The sequence below is a fragment of the Lynx canadensis genome, chromosome D1 (assembly GCF_007474595.2).
Source record: "Lynx canadensis isolate LIC74 chromosome D1, mLynCan4.pri.v2, whole genome shotgun sequence".
Lineage (NCBI taxonomy): Eukaryota > Metazoa > Chordata > Mammalia > Carnivora > Felidae > Lynx > Lynx canadensis.
In genome coordinates this window covers 15,469,681-15,485,756 of record NC_044312.2, presented here as the reverse complement: position 1 = coordinate 15,485,756, position 16,076 = coordinate 15,469,681, and the positions used below count along the sequence as shown (strand labels likewise).

General features: G+C 58.4%; 1 protein-coding gene and 1 long non-coding RNA gene across 5 annotated transcripts; both read left to right on the top strand.

Moving 5' to 3' along the window:
• The first annotated feature begins 1,390 nt into the window (after positions 1-1,390).
• LOC115525016 lies at positions 1,391-3,872 on the top strand. Its single transcript, XR_003972278.1, has 2 exons — positions 1,391-2,242; positions 2,551-3,872. It is a non-coding gene; the product is annotated as an uncharacterized LOC115525016 (long non-coding RNA).
• A 1,353-nt stretch (positions 3,873-5,225) lies between these two features.
• On the top strand, positions 5,226-13,124 carry LOC115525015 (sodium/potassium-transporting ATPase subunit gamma-like). Of its 4 annotated transcripts, XM_030331893.1 has the most exons (7): positions 7,695-8,139; positions 8,692-8,762; positions 10,576-10,614; positions 10,797-10,871; positions 12,537-12,573; positions 12,761-12,791; positions 12,925-13,124. In XM_030331893.1, exons 2-6 carry the CDS (start codon positions 8,738-8,740, stop codon positions 12,783-12,785), a joined length of 201 nt encoding a protein of 66 aa, XP_030187753.1. In that variant the 5' UTR covers positions 7,695-8,139; positions 8,692-8,737; the 3' UTR covers positions 12,786-12,791; positions 12,925-13,124. The 4 variants fall into 4 exon arrangements, with proteins under 4 accessions (XP_030187752.1, XP_030187754.1, XP_030187751.1 ...); XM_030331894.1 differs by lacking the exons at positions 7,695-8,139; positions 8,692-8,762 and adding an exon at positions 5,294-6,176; XM_030331892.1 differs by lacking the exons at positions 7,695-8,139; positions 12,537-12,573; positions 12,761-12,791; positions 12,925-13,124 and adding exons at positions 5,226-6,176; positions 12,101-12,530 and having other exon boundaries at positions 10,576-10,623.
• Positions 13,125-16,076: the final 2,952 nt, after the last annotated feature.

The following is a 16,076-nucleotide window of genomic DNA, read 5'->3' as shown; positions in this document are numbered from 1 at the left end:
AGAAGACTCCAGAATCCAGGCACGGATTGCTGTCTAGTGTGTGTCTTCCTTCTGGACCAGTGCTCTGTGCTGGCAGACAGGTGACTGAGGTCTGTCATTTGGTTGGATACAGAACTGTATAACTTGGTTATATGGGAAAGTTGACCAGTTGTGCCTTTTCCCAGAAGGGAATGCTGAATCCCCTGGCCTCGGACAGTGATCTCAGGTGTCCTGCACGCTTTACCTCCCAGCTACTGCCCCCCTCCCCAGGGATCCCACTCCAAAGATTTTCAAGTCTGCGCACAGAGGTGTTTGTGTTATTTCACACCACATAAAAATAGGTCATTCTGCCTACTGGGCCCCCAGGCTGTGGCCCTCCCTACCATTCTGGGGTGTGTTTTTTTTTTTTTTTTTGTAGGTTGTGGATTGGAACTTGCCAAATTGTTCTTGGAAGAGAGTCAGAGGCAGAGTGCAAGCAGCAGGGAGGGTGGGGTGGGTGAGGGGGATGCCAGGCTGAAGCACATGCCAAGGTCACCGGGCTCTTTCTCTCCTTCCTCTGGGGAGGAGGGCTCTGCCTTCCCAGGGATCATGGGCTGGCAGGGGTGGCCAGGCAAAGCCAAGGTGGGAGGGCGGTCCAGCTCTATCTGGTTCACCCCACCTTGTCCCCAGCAGAAGAGAGAAGGAGAGAGAGAGAGAGAGAGAGAGAGATCAGGTGTGTTTACCTGAGCCAGGGGAGAGGCTTTGGAAATACCTGTCTCCGGGCCACGAAGAGGAAGAATGTCACCTCTCACCATTAGTGTGATTCATTGCTGTCACAGCCGAACTCCAGGGGGGCAGAGACAGCCAGCTCAAGCCAACCGGTTGTGGATTTTAGGGAGCCGGCTCCAGCCCTGCGCCTGCTTGCACAATAATGGGGCACCTGCCAAGGCAGGGATGTCAGAGCAGGTGATGCTGGATGGGACATCATGGAGGACGTGGGCTGGTCGGGGCTGTTGCGGGGAGGGTCTCCCGCACTGCTCAGAGGAGTGGGATCCGGCCTCAGAGCCAGGCTCGGAGGCAGGCCGGTGGAGGAGGAGGAGGCTCAGGACGTTCTCTGGCATTCCCCTCTTCTCTCTAGCTGTGCGAGCTCAGGCAGACGCCGGCGCCTCTGTCACTGTCTTCGCAAAATGAAAGGCTTCCTAGCCATAGGGTAAGCTGGGCCCCAGTTATCACCCTGAGAAAGCCACGGAAGCCTCAGTTTCCTCACCTGGGCGATGGGTCCACCGATCCCTCTCCTGTTCCCTCCCAAGGTCAAAGTGATACGACGGGCACGCAAACCCTTTGAAGAGTCTACATGTGGGTATTGTGTTGTTAATATTTTTACTACCATCCATTTCCTTATGCATCCTTTCTTTGAAAGCAGGGTGGCCCTTCCGTGAGACCCGGGCCTGAGCTCTGACTTGCCTCCGTAACACTGCCGTTTCCTCCTCTGTGAGATGGGGACCACAAAACCTGCTTGGCTGAGTCACTGGAAGGAACAGAGCAGATCAAGGAGGCAGAAGCTCTTCAGAACTATCGAGAACCATGAAGTGGACGGAACTGTTACCGAGGAGGGATTTCTGGCCACCAGACTGACACTTAACAGACACCAAGAGCTGAGGCCTGGCACAGGCCAGACTCGGCCAAAGAAAGGACAAAGATGATTATAAAGCCAGATATGAGCCATCTGGGCCATGCCCGTGTAATCCAGAAGGTTGTGGAGGAAAGGCAGGAGCAGAGAGGGTGGGCTTGCTCCTGGAGGTCTTCCTGGAGGTGGTGAGCCTGGAGCTATTTTTCAGAGATAAGGGGGAATGGGGTTACCTGGAGGTGAAGACTGCAGCTGGGGAGAATAGCCTCTAGTCTAGGTCAAGCCCAGACTTGAGTTCTGAGAAAAGTCAAGAATGCATTTCTCTCCAGGGTATTCACTGCGGGAGAGGTGGGTCAAACGGGTTTGCCCTCGTCACCAGCTGTAGAAACAGAAGTGGACGTCCCCATCCCCTGCCAGCTCAGGGAGCAGAAAGCTTCCGTGACCTTGACTCTCACAGTACATTGCCCTTTGGCAGCTCCCACGACCTGTGTGCCCCACGGCTCAGGTCATCTTGAAGCCAAGACTTAAGGAATGGACCCTCCAGGACCCACCTCCCCTGGCCTCGCCTTATAAGACCCCGGTGACCCTGGCGTCTGAGGCTACAGCAGGAAACAGGAACCCACACTCCTTGGGGTTCAGGAACTCTGGGCGGCACAGGTGGGTCCCGGGAGCTGCCACCTTCCTTGCCAAGGGGCCGTGCATGCCATGCAGCTGAAGACCGACCCCAGCCCGGAAACAGAGCTTTCTAGCGGTTTCTGGCTTCTTTCCAGCCGGGAGCCAACGCCAGGAGGATTGGCTGGGGACCTCGAGGCCGGGGCTGCGCGCTCTGACGTGCAGCCCCTAGACACGCAGGGACGGTGGAGCTGGAGAACCCCATCTTGGGAAGGCTGGTGGAGGGGGAGCCCCAGGCGGAGAGCGCTCAGCTGATGCTCCAGCGTGCCACCTCCTTATCTTACCATCTCCAGAGAGACCACCCAGACTCCTGCCCTGAGACTGAAGATTCAGGGCACGGGTGGAAGGCTGCCCGGGGAAGACAAGGGAGACTGAGGCATGGCGACCAACGACATTGTCCCACTGGGTGTGACAGTGCTAGAAGAGGGACCCGGGACTCGGGGCTACCTCTTCATACCTCCCGAAGATCGCCTTGGTCTGTGGGGCTTGGGAGGAAGGCAGTGGATGGCTGGAAGGCCCCCTCTGGCTCCAGCCTGGAATACTCAGACGAAGGGAGGGAGGCTGGGAGGTCTTTGCCTGCCCTGGAACCTTTCCGGGACTCCCACCCCCTTTGGCTCCGTATCCCGAGAATGACGAAAAGAAATGCAGCCGACCCCGACCCCGGCAGCGACCAGCAATGCTGTGTAGGTGTCGCAAAGGGGTGGGAAGGAAGGCTGGAGGTCCTGGGGCTGGGGCGGCGGGCAGAGATCAGAGATCGTGCTGAGGGGCAGGAGGGGGAGGGGCTCTGGGAGCCTGCTTCAGGGACCATCTTGGCAGGGGACTGCGCCCGGGGCAGGGATTCCAGGGAGCGTGCTTGCCTCCTGGAAGGCCATTTCAGGTGAGGATAGCGAAGCGACCATTTATTAGGGCTTTCTTTGGTCGGGCCTTTTACCCACATCCTCTCAATTCCTACAACGACCACGCGAGGTAGGTGCTGCCACCCCATTTTACAGACGGGAAGAAGGAGACCCGGAGACGTGACCTTCCCCCAAGCATCACAGAGTCCACAGTGAAGAGCGGGGGTGCAAAGGGGCTCGATCGAGCGTGGCGTGGACCGCTGTCCGCAGGCGGAAGGAGCCGGGGGCTCCCTGATGAAGAGCAGGGCGTCTCAGAGGGGGACTTCCCTGTCCGCAGTGTCAGCCAGGCCGATGACCTCAGCTGGAGGCGGAGGAGAAGCCTGAGGGAGGATTTGGGTGTGAGCAAGAAAGGGTGGACCCCCCGGAGAGGAGAAATAAACACTGGCATCAAAATCGCCCGCAGGGCTCCGGGCGGGGGGCGGGCGGAGAGCTGGGGGTGGGATGTCCCCGAGGAGGACTCCGGGGGAGGTGCTGGCAAGGTGTGGGGGTTGCTGGCCACCCACTGTCTCTCCGTGGGGGCTCCCTAGTTCCCGCCGCCTCTTACAGAGCAAGTGATTTCAGAGAAGGAGGCTGCGGTAGGCAAGGTCAGGGCCCGCCTGTGCCCCTAGAGAAAGGATTTCACCGCTGGGACTTATTCGCTGAACAAAGCCAGGGGCCCGCCACAGGCCAGGTCCTTTTCTAAGCACTGGGAATCGACGAATGAACACAGCAAACAAAAATCCTCGCTCTCCAGGGGCGCCTGGGCGGCTCAGTCGGTGGAGCGTCCGACTTCGGCTCAGGTCACGATCTCACGATTCGTGGGTTCGAGCCCCGGGTCGGGCTCTGTGCTGACAGCTCGGAGCCTGGAGCCTGCTTCAGATTCTGTGCCTCCCTCTCTCTCTGCCCCAATCCACTCGCATTCTGTCTCTGTGTCTCTCAAAAATAAACATTAAAAGAAAAAAAACTCCTTGCTCTCCTGGAGCTCAACTTTTAGCTGGAAGAAAGACCAGAAAACGATGAGGAAAATAATTGGTAACTCACCACATATGGTAAGTGCCAGAGAGAAACAAAACAAAACAAAGCAACTAAGAAGGGATTTGAGATGTTGCAGAGGGTAGGTGTGAAATTTTATTATTTTTATTTTGATTTATATTTTAATATATGTATTTTTAAGCTTTATTTATTTATTTAGAGAGACAGAGAAAGAGCACGAGCAGAGGAGGGGCAGAGAGAGGGAGCGAGAATCCCAAGCAGGCCTCACACTGTCAGGGCAGAGCCTGACGCAGGACTTGAACTCACAAACCATGAGATCATGACCTGAACTGAAATTAAGAGTTGGATGCTTAACCGGCTAAACCACCCAGGTGCCTGCCCCTCAGAGTGTGAAATTGTAGATCGGGATGTCGGGAAGGTTCTTCTGAGTCAATCTATGAAGAACGATGTGAGCAAGGTTAGCCAGAAGTTCTCTGGAGGAAGAGCGTTCAGGAAGCGGGAACAGTCAGTGCAAAGGTCCTGAGGCAGGAGCACGCCTGGAGGGTTAGGAGACCATCAAGGAGACTGGTATGGCTGGAAGAGAGAGAAAAGGTGGGAACGTTGGAGTCAAGGTCAAAGAGGTCGTTAGAGCCAGATTAAGGAGTGTCGTAAAAGAAAGGAGTTTGGTTTACATCCCGAGCCCTCAGAGGGTTGGAGTAGGAGAGTGAACCCTTTGTAAGTGATGGGGATGGGCGGGATGACTTTGGAGGTTCATTCCAGTTAGCGAGTTCATGACACAGGGTCTCTTTTGGGATCCAGATGCCTTCCTTCACTGCATTAGGGTCCGGTAGGTAACGCGGACTGAGTCCGTGTGTGTGTTTGGGGGAGGGTGGGAAGGGACTTCCGGCTGCGATCTTCACTTTCCTGAACCACCGATATGTTTGGACCAGGTAGCTTCCGAAACGTCATCTAGCCCCGAGATGTATGAATCTTCCAAAGCGCCCCGCTTGGGGAATTTCCGCTCGGCAGCCCTGAGCCGAGTGTGCAGGTTTCCCCTTGGGAACGTGTGACACAGCCTGGTCGTGGGAGCCGCTCGGCGCCCCCGAGCAGGGCCCTCAGGACAGACCTCAGCCCCTCCAGGTCACGCCCCTCCAGGCCCCCGGTTCTCCATTTCCCCCGGGGTCTTCCAGCTTGGAGGTGGCTCTCGCGTGGGGCAGGGTCGTCAGTCGTCCCCTCGGGGCAGGAGATATGGCTAAGGAGGGACAGAGAGGCAGGCTGCCCTCTGACCGGAGCCAGGGAACAGAGACTTGGTGGAGAGCCAGCTTGGGGGCTGCTCTGTATCTCCTGTGTGGGCTCCTGGCTCCTGCTGGGGACAGGCCCCCTGTATCTATCTCCCCGGGACCAGAAGTGCTGTCTTCCGGCCATTCCCCGAGGCCTCGTGAGGGCTGCTGGTGTCTCCGGCTGGGCCGCTGAGGTGGGGCGGGCAGGTCTGACGTCACAGCCTGCGGGAAGTCACCGGGAGCTACGACGGGGGGCCCAGCTGAGGAAGGGTGGACGGCCGTGGAGCTGCTCCACTCGGCCCCCGGGCCCCCAGCTGCTTCCCTTCTCTGCCTACTAAGGACACAGGAGGCTCAGCTGAGTGAAGGCCTACGGGGATCCACAAATGGCCCCGAGTATCTCCCTCAGTGACCTCTGCAGGCCCCCTGGGCAGCCTGGAGGGCACTGGCTGTGGCCCTCTCTCCCGGGCACACAGGGGCCGATGGCTGTGGCTCGCTTTGCTGTGGCTCCCGGCTTCCCCCCCTTCCTCGGGTGCCCGGTGGAGTTCAGAGAACGTCTCACGTGGATCCCCGCCCCAGCCCGCCCCAAGGGGCAGGCAGGCGCGAGGTGAGGGCTCCCCTGTCAGTCCCTCCTCCTTGACTCTGTCTCTTCCTGCCTGTGGGCTTGGGCTCCACCGGGGCGGGCAGGGAGGGAGGGCCGCACTTCCATCCAGGCCCGGGCCACCAGCACGTCACCCGCTCTCCTCCCACCGAGGACACAGCCGACAGCTCCTGCCATGGACAGGTGGTACCTGGGTGAGTCCCCTCAACCCCATGCCTCCCACCTGCTCAGACTCGGATGCAGGTGTCTACCTCATCACGTCAGGGGCACCACCTGCTCCCCAGAATGCAGGGGGGGGGGCGGGAAGCAGAAGCGAGGACAGACGGAGGCATTTCTAGACAAGGGCATCTCAAGGTGGAGTCCTGGGCACGTGGTGATCTCTACCTGAGCATCTCTGTGCCGCTGGGGCTGGGAAGACAGCTGTCCCGAAAGCCTCCCTTTCTGTCTGTCTCTCCACCTGTTCATCTGCAGGAATTCTAAAGCCAGCTGCTGGGTTTAAATCTTGCTTTCCCCACTTCCTAGCTGCCTGACCTCTGGCAAGGTATTAAACTTCTCTGTGCCTCAGTTTCCTCATCTATCAAATGGGATGATGATAATACTTCCCTGACCATCAGAGCTGCGATGATTATGTGACTTGATTTTCATTACTTGCTTACAACAGGGCCTTGCACATTAGAGTTACAAATGCAGATGACAACTTGTTTTTCCGACTTCCCCTTTGTCTGAAACCACCTCTCACTCTTTCCCTGTCTATCTATCTATCATCTATCTACTTTCCGCCTATTTTTTTTACCCCTTATTCCAGATGGGATCCGCAATAACTTACAGAGACAGACAAAATGCGCCAAGATGCCAGGAGAATGTGTAGGAAGGGGCACCGGTGTCTTGTGTGGGAGAGTGACGGTAGCTTTGGGAGCCCAGCCTTGGGGGTCTGGCTTTCTAGCCCTGGCTTTGTTGCTAATGGGAGGTTTCGGTTAAATCCCTCACCTCCATGCCCCTCAGTCTCTTGGGCTGCCAGTGGGAGACACGGCACCTCCCCGCCACCTCCAGGGGCCGTTACAAGGAGCACATGACCAGCCTCAGTTTCTTCACCTGTAGAACGGAGCAACCGCGCACTCAGTGGGACAGTGCGTTTAAAGAGCCTGACGCATGGTCGGCCCCTACTGAGCATGAGCTGGGTTGTAATATTCTCATGAATATCCATCGCTTGGTTCTGGAAGCTGAAGGTTGCCGAATGGGTGTCGGGGCTCCTGGTCTGCGAGGTCATGACATTCTCTCCGTCTCACCCCGTGCTAATTTTCACTGGAGGGGAGTTGGCTTTCCTGTGTCCAGCAGCTGACGTCAACAAAGGTCAATGCCGTTTATTTCTCTAGTCGGCACAAATCCGACAGTGACAATAGTGACACCTGCTGTGTATCTGGTCCCGTGCCCGGCTCCCTACATGCATTTTCTCCCTTTCTCCTCACCACAACTCCCTCAGGTAGGGAACAGTCCCATTTTACAGACGAGAGGACTGAGGCACAGAGAGGTTCAGGAACTCGACAGGGGTCACTTACTTAGCAGGTAGAGGAGCCAGGAAATGAACTCAAACTTTGATCCCCTACAGCCGCTCAAGGAGGATTAAAACATGGTTCTTTTCTTTGGAAGGACCAGCCCCTCCTTGGTGGACAACTGACTGCTAGCTTGGGTCCCTTGGCCCCATATGTGAACTAGAACTTAGCCGGGAACGTGAACAGCCATGGGGTCCCCAGCCCTGGGGTCCCCGAGGCGAAGGAGGCCTCCACAGAGTGGGGAGGCAGCCTCAGAGGTGTGGGGAAGCACCTGGCCCCTAAAGCCTAAGGCCTGCCTATCATTCTCCACTCTGTCCGTCACTGGCTGTGTGTCCTCGGGCCAGGGCCCTACCCTCTCTGTGCCTCAGATGCCTCATCTGTAAAATGGGAGCTCACACAAGGCACAAGGAAATAATAATTGGGAAAGCGCTTTGTGAATTATAAAGACAAGACGTTCTCCCCGTGGCAGGACTTGGCTCCTTCCTTGAAGGAGCCTACGTGCAACCTGGGCAGCTGGTGTGGAAGCAACTGGATTGCAGGAGGAAAATGCCAGAGGCGGCAGGAAGAGAGAGATTAGTGAGGGATGGCTGGAGCCTTTCTGGCTGAGGTGCGAGCTGCTGGAGGCAGTTTTGATGGATGAGGGGAAGAACAGGAGCGGGCAGGCGTGGCGGTGTGAACGCATGGTGGGCTCGGCGCGGGCCTTGAGGTGGGAGAGGGGCGGGCGCCTCGGGACCCCCTCAGGGGAGCCTGAATGCCGGTAAGAAATAGCAGCTGCAACAGTGATCTCCACGGTGGTTGGTGAGGTGGGCGGCTGCTGGGTTGGGGGCCTCTGGGGCCCCGTGACATCGTCCCCAAGCTGTAGAACCCGCTGAACGTAACTTTGAAAGTGCCACTTCCCCGTCGCCACAGCCCCAGCCACGACGTCTCCGGCCTACCTCTCCCCGCCCCGTCTCTGGAAATTTCCTTTGGGAGGATTTGGGAGCCCAGCCAGCCCCTCCCTGCCCCTGCCTGCCCCCTCACCTCCTCGTGCCTCGGAGGGAGCCCCTCCGCTCACACTAGGGTTTCTCTTGTGACTGGGGTAAATATTACCCAGCACTGTTAATGTTTAATGCCCCCACCTCACCCCTGGCCACCCCACGGCCCGGCACTCTCCCCGCAGCAGAGGCAGAAGAGGGCAGTGGAGACCAGCCCAGGCCGCTGGGGAAATGGCAGGGCTGCTGGCGGACGACGGTGAGTGTGTGCGAACGTGTGCGAAGCAGGTGGTCTCTCCTTGGGCCACCTTTGGACGGATGAGTTGCACCCCTGCCCCCTGCCTTCCAGAGTCCCCGGCGCCCCTCCCCCACCCTTGCCACCCAATCCTAAAAGGATTTTTCGAAACAATTTCTTTGAAAAGAGGATCCTGCCTTAACTCTGCTTGAAGGCAGAGCCTCGGGGGCCAGGGAGGCGCTGGGGGGTGGGGGTGAGGGTGAGCTTCTGTCTCGGCCTCCTGGCACGCACCTATCCTGGTACAATGCATCTTGGGGGGCTATCCAAGCTCGGAGCAGGAGGTGGAGGGGGCCAGGCTGGCTTTGGGGGGAGCCCCTCAAGTTTGGGACAGCCCTGGAAGGATCCTGCCATGGGGGTGATTCGGGCCTGGAGGCTAACAGGGGCCTCTGTTGACCACGGTGGGCTTTGAGCCAGACCTAGGAAAGATGAGGGCTTTGGGCGGGGTGGGATCACCAAATGGATGGTTTCCTGATGTGGTGAGGGGAGCCGCCAGGCCAGTCGTGGCTCTGGCGCTCACCCCCCATGTGACCTTGAACAAGACCCGAACCGGATCCTGGGAGACAAGCTCGGTGGGCTCCCGCGGGAGGGCGGGATCGGGCCCCCGCAGTCACCCCCGTAGGCCCCGGCACTGACCCCGCCTGGCCAGGGAGGCTGCCCTGGGGATAACCGGGCTCACCAGGCCCCAAAGCCCCCCACCGTGACCCAGGGCACGGTTGAGCACGCCACTGGAGGTGACAACTTGTGCCTTCCTTCTACCTTACGCACGGCTTACTTACCGCCCAGAAGGGGCTGGAGCAGGGCAGGACAGAGGGGCCACCCTCAGCCATGGCAGCAAAGCTCTGGCCAGGTGCCCCCCGGCTGCCCAAAGACAAGTGTGCTCTGTTTACGGGGCTGGGGGGCAGAGCTCCACCCCTGGTGGGGGAACACCACAGGAGGCAAGGGACCGGACCATACTTGACCTTGAAACATCTTGTTCCTTCTGACCATCTGAGAGGCAGTGTAGCAAAGGGGTTAAGCACCTCGATTCTTGGCAACCTATTGCCTGGGTTCAAACGCCAGCTCTCCCCCTTTATGGCATGTGACTTAACCCCTCGGTACCTCTATCCTCTTATGGATCATATTGGAATAATATTAATGCTTCATAGGGTTGTTTGAGGGCTAAATGAGCTAAGGTTTTGTTAGCCTTGGCCTGGCATGTGGTAAACACCATCTATTAATGTCTCTTCAAAGGATTTGCTTCCCGTTGAGGATAGAAACGTAAGCGAGAAGAATCTAGAAACCTGAGTTCAAGACCCAGTTCTGCTTCGAACTTTCGTGGGGACTTTAAACAAGTCTCCAGACTGGGCCACGGTTTTCCCCTTCTGCTCAGTGAATGTTAAGGGCCTCTCCATTCGTTGCATGAATGTCGCTAGGCATCTGCTAGGCGTTCAGTAGTCACATGGAGAGGGACTAAGAAGTCACGTGGAGGTGAGTCTAATGGGAGATGTCTCCCTCGGCCTTGCTTACTACCGTAGGAAGCAAAGAGAGGAAAGAGCCAACCCCCCAGGGTTTCCAGAGGCCCCCACAGGCAGCACAGAGCTCTGCTTTGGATGTTTGGTATTTGGTCCCAAGGTGACTCTATCTGAAGCAGCCTAGGACAGATGTCCCCGTTGGCAGTGGCGTTAGAGGCCCACGAGCCTCCTCGTGCCCACTTGGCCACTTGGGGCTGATGGATGGGACGGATGTGAGTTCCACGGCTCCTGCGACACGCTCACCCTGCCTCTGGCTCTCTCTGCAGGTGGCAACCCCACAGGGGATGTGGACCCATTCTACTACGGTAGGCCCGGTGGGTCCCTCCTCGGCCCCTCTCTGGCCACCACGCACGGATGCCCGGGTCCCGGCATCCCCCAGTTATGTTCCCCCATCTTCCCCTGTTAGCATGGGGCTGCTGCTGGGGTGGGCTGTGAGGAGGGGTGCCTGGGGCGACCCATCCCACCTCCTTGCCCTCTCCTTCCTCAGACTACGAGACCGTCCGCAATGGAGGCCTGATCTTTGCTGCCCTGGCCTTTGTCGTGGGGCTCATCATCATCCTCAGTGAGTGGGGCTGGCCTCATGCTGGCGGGGCGGGGGGGAGGCGCTGCATGGAGCCTCATCTCTTCTCAAAGCCACTGGGCACTGGTTCCCCAGGTGGGGGTGGGGGAAAGCCCTCTCACTCGCTTCCCAGATCCCAGAAGGGAAGTGAGTCTTTCCGCTCACCTCCATTGCCCCATGCAGGATGTGGGAACTGACCGACACCCTGATAGACAGAGGCACCCCAGGATGCCTCCCTACTTGGTCCTTGGACCACCCAGAGCAAGTTCCCTTTTCCTCGCGTGCGCCCTCTGGTGGCCAGTGGAAGAGCTGCTGAGATGGGAGGGCAGGCTCTTCCAGCCCGGGACACTGCGGTGTCCTCGAGGTTCAAGGGGAGGGAACCAACCAACCTCCAATGGACGCCTCCCTTGACCAGATCCGGTCACTTTCCTTTCTTGGCATGAGCTACATCTCAGTCCGTTTATTTTTTTTTAACCTTTATTTTAGAGAGAGAGAGAGACAGACAGAGCATGAGCAGGGGAGGGGCAGAGAGAGAGGGAGACACAGACTCGGAAGCAGGTTCCAGGCTCTGAGCTGTCAGCACAGAGTCCGACGCGGGGCTTGAACCCACAACCTGTGAGATCGTGACCTGAGCTGAAGTCGGACGCTCCACCGACTGAGCCACCCAGGCGCCCCATCCAGTCCATTGAATCTTCTCGGCAACACTGAGGGATGGTCAAGGCTATCACAGTTGATAGATGAAAACCACTGACCGTGGCAGGCGCACCAATTTGCTATGGGTTCCACAGCCAATCAGAAGCAGAGCTGGGGTTCAGCTGTTTCCCCCACCCACCCCTCCCCCCCCCGGCCCCCCGCCCACTGCTGGAAAGCAAATGAGGCTGGGAGCCAGAGGCATCAGGACCCACTGCTAGTTTACTATGGATCCCCAACTCCCCGGGCCTCAGTTTGCACATCTGTTAAATGGGGACGATCCCACTGATAAAGCCAGGGCTATCATCCAAAGACATGGCAGCCAAGAAAGCATTCAGTCATAGGCATAGAGTGTTCTGGGGGAGCAAAGGGTCCTTGTATATCTCCCAGCCCCAGCCCGGCCCCAGCAGGCACACAGCAGGCACTTAGTAAAGGCTTATTGGCTTGTTTTGCTGCAACCGGAAGAAACACACCCAGAAACGCAATCAGTTCTGCGTCCTGGGATTCTAACCCGTCCATGGTTGGTGCCATCCCATCTGAAGGCTTCGGTCTGCAGACATGGCTGGTCTCCCCAGTTCATCCGGAAGGTGTCTCAAGGGCAGCACCGTATAGTGGTTGAGCACACAGCTGCAGGAGGCAGACCGGCCTGAGCAGAGATCTTGGCTCTGGCCTCACAGTCGTCCTCCTCCAAGAGCTTACTGAGCGGCGACTATGTGCCCAGCCCTGGTGCTGGGGGCACCGCGATGGCCCAGGCTCGGCTACTGCTCTCGGTGTGCCCAGCCTACCACGGATCCACTGCGGTAAATGTTTGTTGACGGACTGACCGAACGGCTTGGGTCCCTGAATGCTTATGGCCCCGCCATATGTGAAGACAGAAACAGTCACCTGTGGCTTTGGCAGAAGGGAGGGACGGAGGAAAGGGAGGGTCTCCTTGGAAGCGAGCGGTTGAGGGAAACTCACCTCCTTTCTCTCTTCCAGGCAAAAGACTCCGCTGTGGGGGCAGAAAGAAACACCGGTGGGTGTCTGCCCAGGGTAACTGAGTGAGGCAGGGACATGGGGTGGAGGGGGATGGGAAGGAGGGCCAGGCCAAGGGTTTTGGTCTCTGAGGCCTTTGAAGGGGGGTCCCCAACCTCAGGGACCCCCCCGGACTCACCACCTCCTCCTCTGACCTCTCACCTGTCTTTTTCCCTCCCCCACCCCAGGCAAGTCAACGAAGATGAGCTGTAATGATGGGTAAGTTGGGGAGGGACAGGGGAGGGGGCCAGCCAGGGAGGGCTGCGGAGAGAAAGGTCGATGAATCAGGAATGAAACAAAAGGCCCTGCTTCGGCCCCCACTACAGCCCAAATCCCATCTTTGTCTTTTCAGAGTCTGCCGTGCCCCCGTTGCACTGGGGTCATTGGGAAGCCTTCCCTGAGCTGTAGACCTTTGTCCCCAGCACCGCCAGGCCCTCGGCTGAAGGAAGCGCCAGGCTCCGTGTGACCCCTGGGTGCACATGGCCTCCTCCCACCTCTCGGCCGCCTCCTGTTAATAATAAAGCCAGCCTCAGAGATGGCTCCTTCCCTGGCCTCCCTCCCTCCTCCTCTATACCTGCCACGACCAACTCGCCCTTCCAAGCTGGGGTGCAATGCGGCCTGGTCTCTCCCGGTTTTCAATGAACTGCTCAGGTGCCCGTGCCTATTAAAGCAGGAAGTTTCGTAGGACCACCTGCGGGCCTCTTCTTGCCCCCCGAGCCCCATGGGCAGAGGACTCAGCCTGTCTTCCCAAGGCAGAGAGAGAGAGAGAGAGAGAGAGAGAGAGACAGCCGGGAAGTCTGAAGGTCAGCGTTGATCGGGTGCTGCTTGGGTTTCTGCCTCAGGTCCTGGACGCTGCTACTGGAGCTCTCTGCTGGGGGTTCCCGCAGACATGCCCTGAGCTGTCTGTGACCACAGCATGTGCCCTGCCATCTCACACGTGCGCCAGCGTGCCGGGCCGGGCGGGTCCGGGGGGCCTGGCGCAGGCTTTGGCACACTCTCTCCCTACCTGCCTCCCGACCTTGGTGCTGAGCTCAGGCCGCGCCCTTTCCACTCTTGGGGCTCGGGGACCCCCATTGGGCCTATTCTCATCCACGTATTGGGGTGCTACCCTGGCGAATCCCAGGGCCGAGGGGTGCACAGTGACGGTGGGGCCCCTTGGTACCCTTTCCTCCAGCCCCGTCCACGGTGGCAGGCAGCCGTCCATGGACAACTTGACCCAAGATGGTGCCAGGCTGCCTCTCCCACCAGTGCCCAACTTCCTGATGCCTGCGGCCTCCTTGCAGCGCAGCACGGTCCCCTCTGGCCGTTTCAGAAGGAGCCTGTCTTCCCGCTTCCACTCTCCCCTGCGGAAGGGAAGGATCATGGCACCACCTAGTGTCCAAGTCCCCCCATAGGACCTGCAAGCACGCCAGGGCAGGGAGGAGAGAACAGGCAGGGGAGCCCGGACAGCAGCACGTTAGTGGAGTTTAAGATGAACAGGGTGTGTCTGGGGGCCAGAGGCAGGCAGGCCACCGTTCCATTTGCAAACTGAGTCCTCTGTCTTCTTCCACGGCCCCCAGGCCCTGAAGCCCCCCGACCCTCGCAGAATCGCAGGAGGTTTGAACACAGAAGATCCTTAGCAAAACAGACAAGCTTCACTTTTCAGAGAGGGAAACTGAGGCCCCGGGAAAGGCAGTGACTTGTGCAGGTGACGCAGCCCGCCTGGATCAGGGCCAGAGCTAGAAACCAGGTCCCCGGTGACTGTTCCAGCTTTCTTCTCACTGACCCCTGGGGGTGGTGGGCAGAGCCCCACTGACCCCCTGTGGGCTTGGAGAGCTGAGGGAAAAGAGAGAGGGGCTGGCGGGGGGGACACGTTCCAGGGAGACCAGGAAAGCCTGGCCGCTTACAAGCCGGGGCCAAGGTCTTTACAACACCTGCTCCAGATGGGGGCCCACCGACGACAAATGAAATGTGACAGGCCACATCCCTAAATAGAATTCAGTATTTCCATACACAAGATGGGGCGTGGACTCGAGCTACCGGTGATGATGGGAGAAGTGAACGGGAATTGGGGGAGGTCTGGTCAGGGGCGCTTTCCACAGGAGGTTGCCTCCTGAAGCTTCTCCATGCAACAGCAGGACAGACAGGAAGAGGGGGTGTTCCAGGTCTGTGGGCCACCTGGGGAGGAATACGAGCAGTGGGGAGGAGTTACACTTCTAGAATGTTCTATACACGGGCCTCTCAGGGTGCCCACTGGGAGGGGAATTCCACAGGGGTAATGGTCCCAGGTGAACCGCTCCCCTCTCCACCCCTGGCCGCAAACCCTCCACCCTTGTGAAAACTGAGGCTCCTTTGGGTCCCGGGTTACACACCCCAGAGAGCCCAGACACCCAGCATTCCCTCCAGAATATTGAATATGAATCTTGGGGTGGGTGAAAACTGATGCGTAGCTAGCTCCCAGCCGGTTCTGGAGACCAGCGAGGGCTGAGAACCATGGACCCAAGTGCCATTCTGAGGTCTGTGACCTGTTCCTGGTCAGGGCCCTTATGAATACTTTCCCTTCCCTGTCCACAAAGCTCACATGGGCTGGGAGCTACTGACTTTCGCTTGACTTTGGGATTTCTCACAATTCAGACATGGTTTGAGTCACAAAGAACAACTGGATGAATTACTCTCCATCATACAACAGCAACAACAACAAAACGCCTGGTCCGAGGGGATGCAATTCCCACTATCACCACCAGGGGGAGCACGTGTCTCAGTCCAAACCTTCGAATTTGGCTTTTTCAACTCTGTCTTTCCAAGGCCCTTGGCTGACAGTAGGCCCCCCTGAACGGTCTGCCTGGTGCCCTGGTTTCCTGGGAAAGCTGGGAGCTCTTCTCATTCCGTTTGCACATCCTGCAGGTAGATCACTTGCCCCATTCTGGGGGTGCTTCTCGGCTGTGGGTCTGGAGCTCTCACTCCTTCCGGAAGGTAGGGATCCAACGCGGTCTGTGCATCTTCCCCAGTGTTTGGGGTAACCACGAAGCCTCTAACCCTACGGTCTGAGTTAATCAATGGCATGAGCAGGACCTGAGAGAGGCAGAGCACGCTCCTCTCGACTCCAGCCACAGGAATTCTGACTTAACTGTTGAGATGTTGGTAGTTTTTAAGCCCGCCCCCAGGTGGATTTGTCATGGAGGCCCAGCTGCAAGTGACTGGCCTGGTAGGCGGGCCCAGCCAGGGCGGTGAGGAGGGTGGGAGGCAGGGGGAACACATACCGGGTGGAGACGCCGAGGGTCCAAGAAAACTGGACCTGCTTCGCGGGCCGACAGCGCCGCCCTGCCCCAGAGGCAGCCTCGCCCCAGCACCCTCCAGAGGGAGCTTTCAGGGCATAAAAGGTGTGTGCCGGCCTTGGATCCTAGGGCCATGGGGTCTGTTCCCATGCCTGCTCCGCCCTGGCATTTCCTCGCGGCCTCCGTGCATAGGAAGAGTGGGGCATGAGGGCAGGAGGGGCAGTATTGGGGCGGGGACCCCATCAGCTCG

Bases quoted from the DNA above. Each gene is read 5' to 3' on its own strand.
- LOC115525015 (XM_030331892.1), top strand. From the start codon at position 8,738: ATGGCAGGGCTGCTGGCGGACGACG. The intron at 8,763-10,575 runs GTGAGTGTGTGC...CTCTCTCTGCAG, and splicing joins AGGGCTGCTGGCGGACGACG to GTGGCAACCCCACAGGGGAT. The intron at 10,624-10,796 runs GTGGGTCCCTCC...CTCCTTCCTCAG, and splicing joins ATTCTACTACGGTAGGCCCG to ACTACGAGACCGTCCGCAAT.